General features: G+C 42.1%; 2 protein-coding genes across 2 annotated transcripts; both read right to left on the minus strand.

The window, feature by feature from the left end:
- Positions 1-225: 225 nt before the first annotated feature.
- Positions 226-7,060, minus strand: LOC135097941 (fibrocystin-L-like). The gene is made up of 7 exons (XM_064000065.1): positions 7,055-7,060; positions 6,551-6,655; positions 5,723-5,971; positions 4,882-5,040; positions 4,369-4,626; positions 3,628-3,866; positions 226-3,061 (listed from the first exon to the last, which is right to left on the minus strand). The coding sequence occupies exons 1-7, from the start codon at positions 7,058-7,060 to the stop codon at positions 2,887-2,889; spliced, it is 1,191 nt and encodes a 396-aa protein (XP_063856135.1). The 3' UTR covers positions 226-2,886.
- A 2-nt stretch (positions 7,061-7,062) lies between these two features.
- On the minus strand, positions 7,063-14,482 carry LOC135097937 (fibrocystin-L-like). Its single transcript, XM_064000063.1, has 8 exons — positions 14,313-14,482; positions 14,057-14,175; positions 13,572-13,694; positions 13,160-13,412; positions 10,164-10,481; positions 9,603-9,752; positions 7,413-7,562; positions 7,063-7,247 (listed from the first exon to the last, which is right to left on the minus strand). Exons 4-8 carry the CDS (start codon positions 13,380-13,382, stop codon positions 7,078-7,080), a joined length of 1,011 nt encoding a protein of 336 aa, XP_063856133.1. The 5' UTR covers positions 13,383-13,412; positions 13,572-13,694; positions 14,057-14,175; positions 14,313-14,482; the 3' UTR covers positions 7,063-7,077.
- Between the last annotated feature and the right edge of the window lie 8 nt (positions 14,483-14,490).

Consider the following 14,490-nt stretch of genomic DNA (forward strand, 5'->3'; position numbering starts at 1 on the left):
GCTGTGAGGGCCCCAAGTCATCCACACTGATGTGTTGCATCTTGCCTGTTGTGAAGTACCACAGAGTGATGGACACTTGCATCTCAGGGGAGAGAGCCTTATTTCTTGAAATTGGTCTCTTCAGTATTTCCCACACAAAATCAATCACAATGATCCCAGTACAGACCAGCCGATATGTCTTCAGCTCAGTCATCCAACTCATTGAGGACTTCCTTCTTGTCATGAAAAGTCTGTTGCTGCTGCTGGCAGTGTCAGTGGAGTTAATCTAGCACAGCCTTGCTTGCTGATAGGATGCAATCTTAAAGGCAGGTTCACACTGGCTGTGATGCTACACTAGCTATACGATGCGTATGATGCAAAGCTGTGTAGCTTCCAGTCATTACTGCTTGTTGCTCCCCTAGGAAGAAAAGGTGCAAACTGTTTGCTATGGAACAACTTATAGAAGAACTACAGAAATACCCGTGGTTGTATGTTGGTCTTGCTGGATTTATTTCATGCACTCAATTTCTTTTTCTTTGCCACAGCTAGAAGCAGTAGTTCCTCCTCAAGAGACCACAGAGCAATGTCTCCCATGATGCTGCAGATGCACTGAGCTACTGAGTGATGTGACAATTGATGCAAGCACTGTCTGACAGCACAGCATCATTTACGGTGTGAATACTCACGTGGCAAGCATCGCATCGCCAGCGTCAGGCTATAGGATTGCACAGCCAGTGTAGCATTGCAGCCTAGGTGAACCCATCTTTTATGATGCATCTTGAGGACTTCAGACGGTATCTTTCAGAATTTAAGTGGCAAGTTCCACCATATTGAGGATGTAAAACGATGATTTAATGTTTAAGCAGTAATTTAGTGATAATGCATATGGTCCCAGGAGGTTTGGCTTAACAAAATGTAAACTTACAAGACTGTGGTCTGCTTTTGGTAAGGTTTTTTGAAACTGTTAACCGACAAACATGATTTATTTTTACTTACGGTAGCTATGATGCCTATTTAAGTGTGTACAAATTGTAGGATGATAGATAAAAAAATAAGAGGAAGAAAAGTTAATATATAAATTTCTATATCTATACAATTTTTAACTCATAACTCCTTAAAACTAAATCAACTCATTATTATCTAAAAATTATCAGTGACAAAAGTAATTACTGCTAAATCAATTTTATGCACATTCTACACAAAGATGTTTTTATAGTAGGGAAAAGATATATATTAGTGTGTGACTTTCAACGTAACTTAGAAAATGTGTACTTATGCATATGAAAAATATATCTTAATGAAATAAAAAAAAATCTTTACATAAAATCTGTGAGCAATGCAGACATACACAACGAAAAAAGTAAATAGCACATAAAACTAATGATGAAGTATCACTTTAAAGAAGAAAGGCTTACATTTGAGAAGTGTGATTTATTGCATCATCAATCAACCCCTGCAACACACTCCATATCTGTGTGAATTGGGGTGTTCCTCTGCTTCCCCCTGCAGGGTGTGTCCATGGCTGCATCTCTGGCCTTCAGGTACTCCTCCAGTGTAGTGACAAACTCAGTACCAAGATAGTCTGAGTGTGTGTCCATGGCTGCATCTCTGGCCTTCAGGTACTCCTCCAGTGTAATGATAAACTCAGCTCCAAGAGTGTCTGTGAAGCCACTTGACAAGCAGCCTACATTGTAATTGCAGACGCCCGTCACAATTGGGAAGTTCACTGTCCTGTCTGAAGTATTCCAATACTTGGAACAATTCTCCACACTCATGAATGCAGGTGTTCATTGCAGGTCATGCCTTTGAGGCATCTCATCATCTTTTCATCTGACGTCAGATGATGCATCAAATGATACATCACAATTCATCACATCACCACTGTCAGGTTTGAAAACAGCTGATCTACTTTTTTCTATTACAATTTTTTTTTTTACTCACAGCAAGGCCTGTAATGCACTAAGCATACTGAAGGTATGTGGTGGTGGTAGCTGGCTAAGTCACAGAAGTATGTATTTCCTGGGTCATGGCATTCTGTCATAGTCTTCACAGAAGATAATAACACAATTTCTCTCATAAATTTTATGAGTTGTGTGGGTGGTCTGACACCAGCGTGGCAGTACACACATGCCCTGTCCTCAACTTAGGCCAACTAAGTACTGACTCATTATCAAGTAACTACTGCCCCACTCCCTCCCCTCCCACCACTTAGGGATAACATGCCACACATCTGAAGAAAGTCTTAAAAAATCATGCACACACAAAAAAAAACCAGATACAGTACATGAAAAATAGCAAAACATAAGGAGTACCACAAGGTGTAATCTAAAGCCTGATTGTAAACAAGTCACACCCCAGACACACGGCTCAAACTTTGGCAGATTGTTGCCAAAGTGCTGGATGATTTTTCAGCGTGCACAGCCCAATTTTGTTTTTTTGCATACATTTTCATTCAAAAATGTGGATTACAGTCCCTTAATTAACTTGGTAATTTCTGTCCATCTCCTCACCTTGAAAGCCTCACCATCAAACATTAAGCCAGAATTTTTGTAAACAAACTGGGCCAGAGTCCTTGTCAATAAACTGAACACCTCTTGATAACAGAATGAATATTGTTATATTACTCAATCCAAAAAAATTTACCTTGATTTCTGTCCATTTCCTCACCTTCAATGCCTTGCCATCAAACTACAACCCAGAATTTTTGTCAACAAACTGAACACCTCATGATAACAATAATAGAAATGATAGTTTTATTACTTAAAAAAAAAAAATCAAATAAATAAATAAAAAAAAATCCTGTCTGTCTCCTCACCTTGAAAGACTTGTCATCCAGCACCAAGCCAGAGTCCTTGTCAACAAACTGAACACATCATGTTAACAAAGATTATACTGTTTTGTTACTCTTTATATGCAACATTTAAGGCAATCATGCCTGTCTGTCTCCTCACCTTTGAAGGCCTGGCCATCCAGCACCAAGCCAGAATCCTCGTCAACAAATTGAACAGTGATGGCGATGGGCTGTCCGGCCTGCACTATGCTGGGCTGCTGCAGGACCATTGCTGCACTCATCTGTGTTGAGCTGAGGGAAGGCCAAAAGAAGAAATCACTTATGCACTGAGGGGAGACCAAAAGATGACCAGCTATTAGATCACTTATGATGACTCCAATAGCAAATAGTAAATACTGAGATCCTTTTCTCTCCTTTTTGGCATGTCAGACTTGAGGTTTTCAGTCTAGCCCTAATCCCTAGAGACTTCCTTTAATGTACCCTGATTAAGTTAAATTTAAGAGATAGGAAGGAATTGGTTCTTAAATAGAGTGGTGGATGAATGGAATGGACTCAGTAATGAGGCTGTTAATTCTGATTCTTTTGTGAGCTTTAAAATAAGATTACACAGGTTTAAGAATGAGGATGATAGGTGGAAATAGGTAGGCATGTTTTGTACAGGGACTGCCATGTATAGGCCTGATGGCTTCTTACAGCTTCACTTATTTTCTTATTCTTCTGTTCTTACACCAGACACTTATCCTTTGGATGGTCCTTTTGACCTCTCTTTAGGGGCTGGCACTCTCATTGGGCTTTTTTTTGCACTTTTTGTTGCCCTTGACCAGTCCCCCTCTTACATAAAAAAGACTTGTACCTACCTGAAGGTCTCCACCAGGGTGGCAGTGAGGACTGGAGCATAGCTGGGGAAGGTGATGGTGAAAGAGAGGTTGTACCCTTCCCCGGGCTTGCTGACAGACAGGTCGGTAAAGGTGGCAGTGCTGTTCCTGTAGGGAACTGTGGTGGTGCCAATGAGGATGGCACCTGGCGGAGCTCCTGACAAACTAGCCGTGACCTGCCAGGGATCACTCTTGTGGCCCAGGTCACTGATGGGTGCACCCTGAGGAGAGGATGAGAGAGAGAGAGAGAGAGAGAGAGAGAGAGAGAGAGAGAGAGAGAGAGAGAGAGAGAGAGAGAGAGAGAGAGAGAGAGAGAGAGAGAGAGAGAGAGAGAGACAGAGAGAGAGAGAGAGAGAGAGAGAGAGAGAGAGAGAGAGAGAGAGAGGAGAGAGAGAGAGAGAGAGAGAGAGAGAGAGAGAATAATTATTGGTGGATCTTTGAGTCCTTTCATGAGAAACAAAAAGGCCTGAAGGTTTATTACAACACACACACACACACACACATCACACACACACACACACACACACACATACAAAGACACACACAAGGACTGAAGGAATACAGAGATGGGATAAGGAGTGTAGCCCAGCCCCTGTATACCACAAGTAGACAAACAAAGGTGATGGTGGCAAGAAATGTACATAAACTGATGGATGAATAAAGATGGAGACAGAACCAGAGATGTGTAGCTCAGGTCCTGTATACTACAACTACAGGACACACCTCTTTATCCAGTACAGTGACAGACGGCTGCATTTCAAACACTGTGTACTGCACCACACTGCTGGGCACACCACTCAGCACCAATATACTGGATGGCTCGACATACTCTGTCACTGCCAGGCTCTCCTTGATCTTCTCTGCCACCTCCTTCTCCTGCTGCTTGTAGAACGGTTCGACATCTGGAATGACAACAGTGCCTTCCTCCTCTGTAGCTTTTGGAGGGGCTTCCTTGGGTGGTGGCTCGATGGGGTCACTCACCTGAGGAAGAGAGGTGGGGGACTGGAGGAACACACTACCTCTGTTAATGATTCAGCTGTTGACAAAGTGCAGGAGGACATGATTCAAGGCAGTAAAGGGGCAGAGAACAGTGCCATTTTACCAAGAGGAGTTACAGGAGGGAGAGGTGATTCAAGTTAGAAAAGGGGCAAAGAACAGTGTCTGCCTTAAGAGAAGGCACTAGAGGAAGAGATAACATAAGATCACAAAGGAACAGAGAGCAGAGATTCACTTTACCGAGAGAGAGGCACAGTTGCTGCACGATTCGTCCTGGAATCTATTGATGGCCTTTTCCAGACTCTGCACCAGCTTCTCATAGGGAATCACCTCCCCGCCAGTTGCTCCCTTCTCCCCCTCACCATTCAGGCTTATAGTTGGAATGCTGGCCACCTCAGCCTAAACAAATTTAAGTTATATTCTTAAACATTTTGTTCTCTGGTAATTATTTTCATATATAATGAATAGTAAGAATCTCATAGGCAATTTTGTCACAGTCCTTGTTAAACTACCACTATCTATCTATCTATATACCAGGCTGGCAATCTCACACAGGATGGCCCAGAAAAAGCATCACACACTCCTGCACACATCACTCACACTCTTAGCTCCATTAGCACCTAGCAGAAAGGGACAGTCTTGTGGACTGCTACATCCCAGGAGCTTAGGCACAGCACAGCTGTCCACATACTTCCACAGCAAGGCATCACAGCATAAACTGGTTTAATTCTGCCCTTTCATGGTGAGATCATTCCCTATCACAAGAGTAATAAAAATGACCTTGAAAATCCAGACAAATTCCATTAGATCTACAATTAGTTGAAACTCCCAAACCTTTAAGAACAAGTCTTGCATGTTGAGCTACTAGCAAGGGAGACCAGGCAGCCCAGACAGCCAAACCAAACACAGCCACACCCAACATAGCCACAAACAACATGGTCACACACAACACACAGACCCAACAAAACCAGACTCAACACAGCCACACCAAACACAGCTGCACCCACCACAGTCGGACTCAACATAGACCAGACCCACCAACACACATCCTCACCATCACTTCAGCCAGCACTATACCCACCTCCAGCCTTCCCTGCTGTCTCTTGGAGTCCTCCCGCATAACACTGATGACCCTGATGTTGTCTGGGGATACCTCAAACAGGTTGGCCAGATTCATCACAAGGTTCTGCTCATAAAACTCATCTTCCTTCACCATGAGGCCACTGGTGAGGGTGATCATGGGAGTGGTCTTGATGTCAAGGACGTGGCCTCCGCGCAGCACCACATGGACCAGCTTGGCACTACGCTGGAAGTAATTGGTCCCTACTACCTGCAGGGGAGGGTCTGGGTGAGCTGGAGAGATGGCAATAGGGACAGGCATGCCACAACAGTGTTTCCCTTGCTTAAAATTATCAAGGAGAGCTATGACAAAACTGACAAGGAGAGACATGACAAGATTGATAGGAAGGCATGACAAAACTGACAGGAAGAGGCATGACAAAACTGACAGGGAGAGACATGACAAGACTGACAGGAAGGCATGACAAAACTGACAGAGAGGCATGACAAAACTGATAGGGAGAGACATGACAAGACTGACAGGAAGGCTTGACAAAACTGACAGGGAGAGGCATGACAAAACTGACTGGAAGAGGCAAGGCTGAGTTGTTGTTCTGTTACCCTAAACTAGCAGGGAGAGACAAGGCAGAGCAGTTGTTCCTTTGCCCCAAACTGACAGGGAGAGGCAGGGCAAAGTACAGAGTTCCAGTGCCTCAAACAATACAACACAACACACAGCCATTCCTTACATTCCCTACACAACACAACACACAGTCATTCTTTACATTCCCAACACAACAAAACCATCCCTTACATTCCAAACACAACACAGCACACAGCCATCCCTTACATTGTCCAGTGTGGGAAGGAAAGCCTGAGGGTGGGTGGGGTCCTCAGGCAACAGCTGATAGCCAGCTGCAGAGATGTTAAGGTTGGCTGGGGGAAACAAAGAACACTATCCACATAGATGTCATAAACGCTGAGGCTTTGGGAAGAAGATGCGTAGGACAACAGCCTCGGAGGATGGACTGTGTGGGCAGGTGCAGACACAGCACCTGAGGATGTGATGTGAGTGGAGGATCAGTGGTGGTGAGGTTAGGTTAAAGATGCAGCACCTGAAGCAGTAAGTGATTAGATTAGGTTAGATTAGGCTGGGTTAGTGTTGGGTGAGGTTGTGCTGGGTCAGTGTGGCTTAAGTGAGGTTAGGCTGGGTTGAATGATGTTAAGTTATGTGTCAAAAAGATTGGTGTGAATTGCCTGCTGTTTATCTCCAATTACTATTATTATTATACTGCTGAAAATTACTACAACTACTACTACCACGGCTGCAATCACTGTCTACTACTACTACTACTACCATTCCAACCACTGCAACTACTACAAGCACCATAGCAGTACCTGAGGGGGCGTGCTGGTCATGGCCATCTCATATGTCATCCCGGTTGCCACAACTGAGAAGAAGGTTGAGATTCGCTCCTGACACATGTAGCCAGCACCCCAGCCTCTGTCCATTGGTCCATTGAGGAGATCCACATACCCACTGGGGCCTGGAGAGGAGGAGGAGGAGGAGGAGGAGGCGGCATTAATGACACTTGCCAAAAATCCCAAGTGGAATTGACAATCTGGTAAATAGATTTAAAGGAACAAGAGAAAAGTCTGGCACATCGACAGATTTATGGGGACAAGAGGAGAAGGTGACTTGTATTGCTCACCAGGGTTGGCAATGAGGGCGATGGGGGAGAGGCGCCACACCTCTGTGTCTGTGTCTATGCTCTCAATGATCATGAGGTGGCGACGCAGCGAGAAGCACTTCCATGCCTGCCACGATGGAACCACAGCACAGGAAGCATCACGGACAATGCCTGTGGGATGAGACAAAAGGAGAGTATGGGGAGTGTTAAGGGATCTCAAACAACAATAAGTCTTTAGTTTCTTAAGTGCCTGGTTTGGGTGCAGTGTGTGTGCAAGTGTGTGTTGTAGAGCTGTGTGGATATCTGACACACACACACACACACACACACACACACACACACACACACACACACACACACACACACACACACACACACACACACACACACACACACACAGGAAAAGTACAAGGAGACCTACATAGAACTATAAAAAGGGGGAAGATATGATAAAGAAAAGTAATAAGGAAAAGGATTTGTGGGTGATTATCCAGGACACACTGTCACCAGAGAAGCACATGTGGGAATTTTGGCCACGCATAGAGGATTTTTAGTAACATTAGAGTGGCTTTTACCTACATGGACATGAATATGACGAAAAAAATAATTACAACCATGATTATGCCCTGAGTTAGAGTACGCTGCAGCAACTGAGGAAACTGGAAAGAATGCACAGGACAGCAGCAAAGATGGTGCCAGAATTGAAGGAAAAGACTTATGAGGAGTGACTAAGAATGAGATTAATAACACTGGAAGAGAGAAGAGAAAGGGGAGACTTAATAACAGTGTGCAAATCAATAAACAGTATGGAAAAGTTAGACCGACAAGTTTTGGAGATACATGTAAATAAGGGAACAAGATGTAGAAGAGGACATACAAAAAGATTAAGAAGAGTAAATGTCTCAGTGACATCAAGAAATATAGTTTCCTATACCAAAGCACTGATCTCTGGAATAGTTTAAGCTGTAATAGTTTTACAGTTGCTAGTGTAAGCAAATTTAAAGAGAAACTGGATAACTGCAGCTATGGAGACAGGTCAAATGACATCAGGACCATAGGGGCTCAAGCATCACCTCCCCAAATATGGAGTTACATACATCAAAAGAATTAGCAACTCTTCCTCTGTCCAGCTATGACATTTGCAACACTGTTTTTCAGCTTCCATATGGTTGAAGGTCCTGAAGTAGCAAATGGAGTCATTGATATGGGATTCAAGTGTTGTGTGGGCTGGTTGAACTAAGGGGTGCATTCATTCAAGACCAGCCAGGCTCAAGCCCAGCGAGAGGGAGCCAGCCAGTGGGAGTGTGTGATGCACAGTGCATAACCATCTCTTGCTCAATCAGTGTTTTTCTCCAGAAGAAACACGTCACCCGGAGTCAATCACTGCACTGCTTACTACCCCTCCTCACGCTTCCTCACACAGTCCTGCCCAAACCTCCTTCATACCCAATCTTTTCCTGTGACTAACCAGTGCCACCTGTTAAACCTTTGTCTCACTATTATTACTAACTCATGACTTCCTCTAACATAACATTCATTCACCCTTCAATTTGTTGCTTTCTTTTAAGTAACTAATGTAATGCAGTAGCAATACTAGTATTTACTATTTTTTCAAAACTCTGAGTCTATTATACTTTTTATTCATGTAGTTTATTATATGATTATTATTATTATTATTATTATTATTATTATTATTATTATTATTATTATTATTATTATTATTACTGTTATTATTATTATTACTATTGTCATACTATTTTATTTTTTCTTGTGATATCAGGAAGATGTTAATAATTTCATTATTTACTTCAGGTAAAACATTTTATTAAGGTTCAAATTCCAGGTCATGCAAAAATATATACACAAACTTAAAGGGAGGAGTTATATTTTACATGCCAGTGTGCATATGCAACTTATGATTTTTTTAAATTTTAGGTAAAAAAATTTTGAAGACCAGGGTTTTTATCTGAAACTTAGTTGAAATTTATATCTTTCTTAGAAGTGGTGTTATTGTTGATAAACTTTAGATAAGTTTTCTCAATTCAAAAAAAAATGGCACTTGAGTCTCTATGGTCCTGATGCCCTCAAATGAGCTTTAGCTCATATCCTGTACAATACAACTAGGTAAATACAGCTAGGTAAATAAGCACATACACACACACACACACACACACACACACACACACACACACACACACACACACACTGTACCTTTATTCGGAAACTTGTCAGCTGCCTCAATCTGGGATCTGTCAGGATTCTGTCTGATTGGAAGAGGAATGCGGTAATCTCCAATGCCCCTCCGAGGATCTCCGTCCCACTCCCAGTCAGCCTGAGAGATTACTGTGGCATCCTTTTCACCTGCAGAGAGAGAGAGAGAGAGAGAGAGAGAGAGAGAGAGAGAGAGAGAGAGAGAGAGAGAGAGAGAGAGAGAGAGAGAGAGAGAGAGAGAGAGAGAGAGAGAGAGAGAGAGAGAGAGAGAGAGAGAGAATGTGATGTGAGGGAGAGGTGGATGTATAAGGAAAAATGGATAAAAAAAGAGATGTTAATCCAGTAACAAAGGGATTCTAGATACTTAAGAGGATATAAGAAATAGCTGAGATAGAGATCAGCTTCACTACAAAGAAATACAGATACTTGGAATGTACTGGAGATGATAGATACATAGAGTGTCCATTGGCTAAACTAGAATGATATACATAAAGAGCAGTGTAGTTCAGATCCAGTATACCAAAACTATATTAACACACACACATGTAAATCCACACTAACCCAGCAGAGATCCATCAACATCCGTCACCACCACCTTCTTTAGTCCATCACAGTCCGTATCCACACAGTCTGACGGATCAATGCTGCTCAAGTTGGGCCTAGGAATGTACATGTAGTTCTCCTGTGGTGTGTTGAGGAACAAGAGACACTTGACAAACGTCGGGTGGTTGGCGTCCTCTGACTGAGGGTTCACCATGAGAGCAGTGCCTCGCCCGCAGTCGGTGTCACGGAAGTTGTGGAACGTGAGACCCTCAAAGTGTGTGGAGCCGTAGAGTGCTGGGTAAGTGCCAGCGTTACTGAAGGTCATGAGAGGTGCCACTGTGGGGGAATGCAAGTGTCAAGTGTTTAGGGATCAGATGTAGTCAGCTGTGCTGTGCCTGAGCTCCTGGGGTGTATTAGGGTGGACCATATAACTATCACTTTGTAATGGCACATTTTATTTGAGTAAGCTTCGGTAATTTTATCAAGCCCAAAGTTTAATCTATTTTCTGAGGTGTCTTCATGCTCCTCTCTAGAAGCCATTCTGGTTCTATGCAAGTGAAAATAACAGGAACAGGAGAGGAAGAGTCCATCACACCTTTTCTTATGTCAGAGCATGGATATCATAGACACTACATATGGATACATAACAAATGTTCTCACAACAAACACCCAACTCACTAGGGCTGGGCGGGAGATGATTACTGGATCCGAACCTGTAAAATCCTGAGAAGCGATACAAATCCAATTACTGCGTCAGGATTCTAGAATCTGGTGTAGAATCCAGTCCTCAGACAAGGTCTCTTAATTCGTGAGTAAAAAATAGTTATGGAGAACAACGTAAGAGTAAACTGATTTGTTCATTAATATAGTCTGTATGATGTTATTAATCATGCTTTTGGAGCATATAAACAATGAGGTCTAAGGGACTAGTTATGAAATTTACTTGTGTACACTAGCGACATGTCGAAGCTTATAGTGTTGCTAAAGTCACCATCTCTTTCGTTGGAACTGATACGCCAATTTCATGTAACGTCATACCATGGCATACATATACGACATGACATGGGCAGAGCTCTCAGTCAAGGCTGAGGACTGATGGGGGGGAACCTATGTAGTTGTTTCCATGGGTATATGCATACCTAATATGATTATGTATAGTTACTTCTAACACTGTTTTACAGCAACTTTTTACCTGTATAATAATAGCCAAAATTTATTTCAGTAACTATCCTGCTTTTATGTAGGTCTCCCCAAAGCCGTGCATCTCGAGTTGAGTAGTCTACTTTTGTTTTAAGGGACTTTCTGTAAATACCCTGAATTTAATAAAAAACAGTGGTTCTGCATGATGGCAGCCAAGCGTGGCAGAAATGCGCCCATTTGGGATTATGTGGAGCTATCAATTCCAAAACAAGCAATATGTTTGGTCACTACAGTACCAAAGCCAGTAACTGCCACAACAAAACCAAAGAAAAAATCACTGGTGTAAATTTGATTTGAAAATGCATAATCTGGCATGTTCATCACCTCAGCCATCCACAGGCCCTTCTATTGAGCTGAGAAGATACTTTGAGGAGCCTCATTTATGCAGGGACAGCAATCCACTGGCGTGGTGGAAGCAACACGAAACCCTCTTCCCCAAGTTAAGTGAAGTGGCCAAGAAATTTTTATTCATTCCTGCCTCATCTGTTCCCTCAGAAAGACTCTTTTCCAAGGCAGGGGAGCTTATCTCCCACAGGCAGAGCAGCCTTAAGGAAGGGAATATAAATATGATTCTCTTCCTTAATAAGAACATGTGAAGAGCCGCTTCCTACCAGTGCCAAGTGATATCCTTCTAGATGCCTTTTTGTTCTATAGTATTGCATGCATTTTGTTTTCATGGAAACTTTTATGTGGTCATACTACTAGTCATACTGTAGTACTAATTAAATTATTTTCTGTGATAAAGATTTTTTTTTTCCTTTTTTTTACGGAACTGATGTGATAATACATTCTGTGATGGACATGATTTTATTGTATATATTTTCTTATTTTCCACTTGTTAACATCAAATACATAAAATGTTAAGTTGAATGTTATCTGAATGCAAAATCATGTATGGATGTAATCATATGCTTATCTAGTATCCGTTGTAATTGTAAGGAAATATTAAGGAAATTAATGTAATGAAATCCAATGCAATATTAAGGAAATTATTGACTGTGATAAGGAGAGAAGTATTTTAATTTATGGAAATATGCTGTAATGTCTGGAACAATATGATTTTTTTTTCTCATTTCCAAACTTTAGTAGAGGAGGACTCTTTTGTTACTACTTTCTTACTGTTATTCTTAAAATAGCAAAAACAATTATGATGCCAAAAATAATGTTAATGTATCAAGAAAACATTTAGAAATAATGTACCCTATTTGTCAATAAATGGAAAATCTATCATAAATGTGTATGAATAACTATAACATCCTTGTATCATTTAAAGTAAATTAATGAAAGTAATAGCAATCTGAATGGTTACTTATAGTGCGCGTCCTTCACCTTGCTGAAGTGTGTCTCACTTAACTATAACTGCACATGTATTTTCATGATTGCATATTTATATCATGGAATTCTTCATATAATATATATATATATATATATATATATATATATATATATATATATATATATATATATATATATATATATATATATATATATATATATATATATATATATCCTTGGTAAGCATCATGGGAAACACAGTCTGCATCTCGGCAAATTCCAGCCAAAGGGAGAGAGTCGTGATGTTTGTAACAGGTGGAGGGGAATCCTGGATTCTCTCCGTGGTTGGATTCCCTTGCAAACACCAATGAATCTCGTGCCTGGCAGACAATAGGAAGAATCTCGGGTGCCTGGGGCTTGTTAAGAACTTAAGAGTACATAGGATTCATGGAAGGTTCGAATCTCACGAATCCAACAGGGCAAGTAATCAGATTTGCGATTACCTGTTTTATAGAATCCTGCCCAGCCCTACAACTTACTATTAGATCCAGAGGTGAATGATGCTAAGAGGATGCCAGTGTTTCCTCCGCCGACGCCTCCGCCAAAAAATTTATCTCCATAGAACTTCATTATCCGGGACTTGGATGCCTGGTATTCACAAGTGTGTGATGGGGAGACACCCACAAACAGGGAGTGACTGGCATTGGCTGTCTTGGGGTGGAACTTGTGACTCAGTGAATCTGGCTCATAGATGATCTGCATTGCTCCCAGGGGACTGTCCACAGAGACAACCTGGGAGAGAAGAAGCCTTCCTCAGTCACACCTAGTGCAAGCATGTCTTCCTTCAATGCATCTATAAATTTTCTCTTAGGTATTGGGGTCTTAAGGACAATATATTACAGCAATTTTGGAATTTATAGTGTCTCTCCTCCTCCTCTTCCTCCAGCTTACATTGGTGATGAGGGAGCTGGCATAGTGCTGGACATAGAAGCCTGTGTCTGAGATTCTCCAGATGTAGAAGTTGTTGAGTCTGCAGCAGTCTGTCAGTGGCCCCGTGCCTCCCTTCTTCCATAGCTGCACAGTATACAAGGGTTAGGACAACACTGCTAATGCTACTGATTCTCTCTCTCTCTCTCTCTCTCTCTCTCTCTCACTACATCTGCACACAGCAACAAAAAGGTGGCAGGAACAAGGTACAGTAGCACTAGTAGCACCAAAACTTCTCTATCTCTCACACTGTCTCATTCTCTCTCTCTCTCTCTCTCTCTCTCTCTCTCTCTCTCTCTCTCTCTCTCTCTCTCTCTCTCTCTCTCTCTCTCTCTCTCTCTCTCTCTCTCTCTCTCTCTCTCTCTCTCTCTCTCTATGCCTGCACACAACAATGCAAAGTTTGCAGCAGTGTATGGCAGCACTAAAAATACTATAAATTATTCTTGCACCTCTCAGTCTCCGTCTCTCATCATGATTCCATAAATTGCATTGTGCACTTCATTCCCCATCCACCGAGTTGTGTCCTTACACAGCTCTCCAAGGGTCTTGTAGCCAGCCTGTTCTGCACCTGTACAACACCATGAGAGACAAGAGTCAGCACCACAAGGACTAAAAAAGACAAACACACCACAACAAATAACCAATGTCTTGACACACATTCCCCAATATCCTTCACCAACACAAGACACAGAAGTTGTTATGTACCAGCAACAACATTGCCAGTCAGTACAGTGTTGGGTGCATTGTCCAGCTGAAAGGCACCACTCCAATTCAAGTTCTCTGTTTCCTGTCTGTCTTCATAAGTCCCCAGGAAGAACACAGTTGTGATGAGGTTCCACCTGTAGGTGTTGGAACCTGTCTCGTCTCTTACGAGTATGCCTGC

Source organism: Scylla paramamosain, unplaced genomic scaffold, assembly GCF_035594125.1.
Source record: "Scylla paramamosain isolate STU-SP2022 unplaced genomic scaffold, ASM3559412v1 Contig37, whole genome shotgun sequence".
Taxonomy (NCBI): domain Eukaryota; kingdom Metazoa; phylum Arthropoda; class Malacostraca; order Decapoda; family Portunidae; genus Scylla; species Scylla paramamosain.

Excerpts from the sequence above, each read along its gene's own strand:
- LOC135097941 (XM_064000065.1), bottom strand. Across the intron at positions 5,041-5,722 it reads GACAGCAGGGAAGGCTGGAG|GCTGAGGTGGCCAGCATTCC; the intron begins GTGGGTATAGTG and ends AAATTTGTTTAG. Across the intron at positions 3,867-4,368 it reads TCACTGTACTGGATAAAGAG|GGTGCACCCATCAGTGACCT; the intron begins GTGTGTCCTGTA and ends TCCTCTCCTCAG.
- LOC135097937 (XM_064000063.1), bottom strand. The coding sequence starts at position 13,382 with ATGCAGATCATCTATGAGCCAGATTCACTGAGTCACAAGTTCCACCCC. Across the intron at positions 10,482-13,159 it reads ATTCACCTCTGGATCTAATA|TGGCACCTCTCATGACCTTC; the intron begins GTAAGTTGTAGG and ends ATTCCCCCACAG. Across the intron at positions 7,563-9,602 it reads TGACAAGTTTCCGAATAAAG|GCATTGTCCGTGATGCTTCC; the intron begins GTACAGTGTGTG and ends CTCATCCCACAG.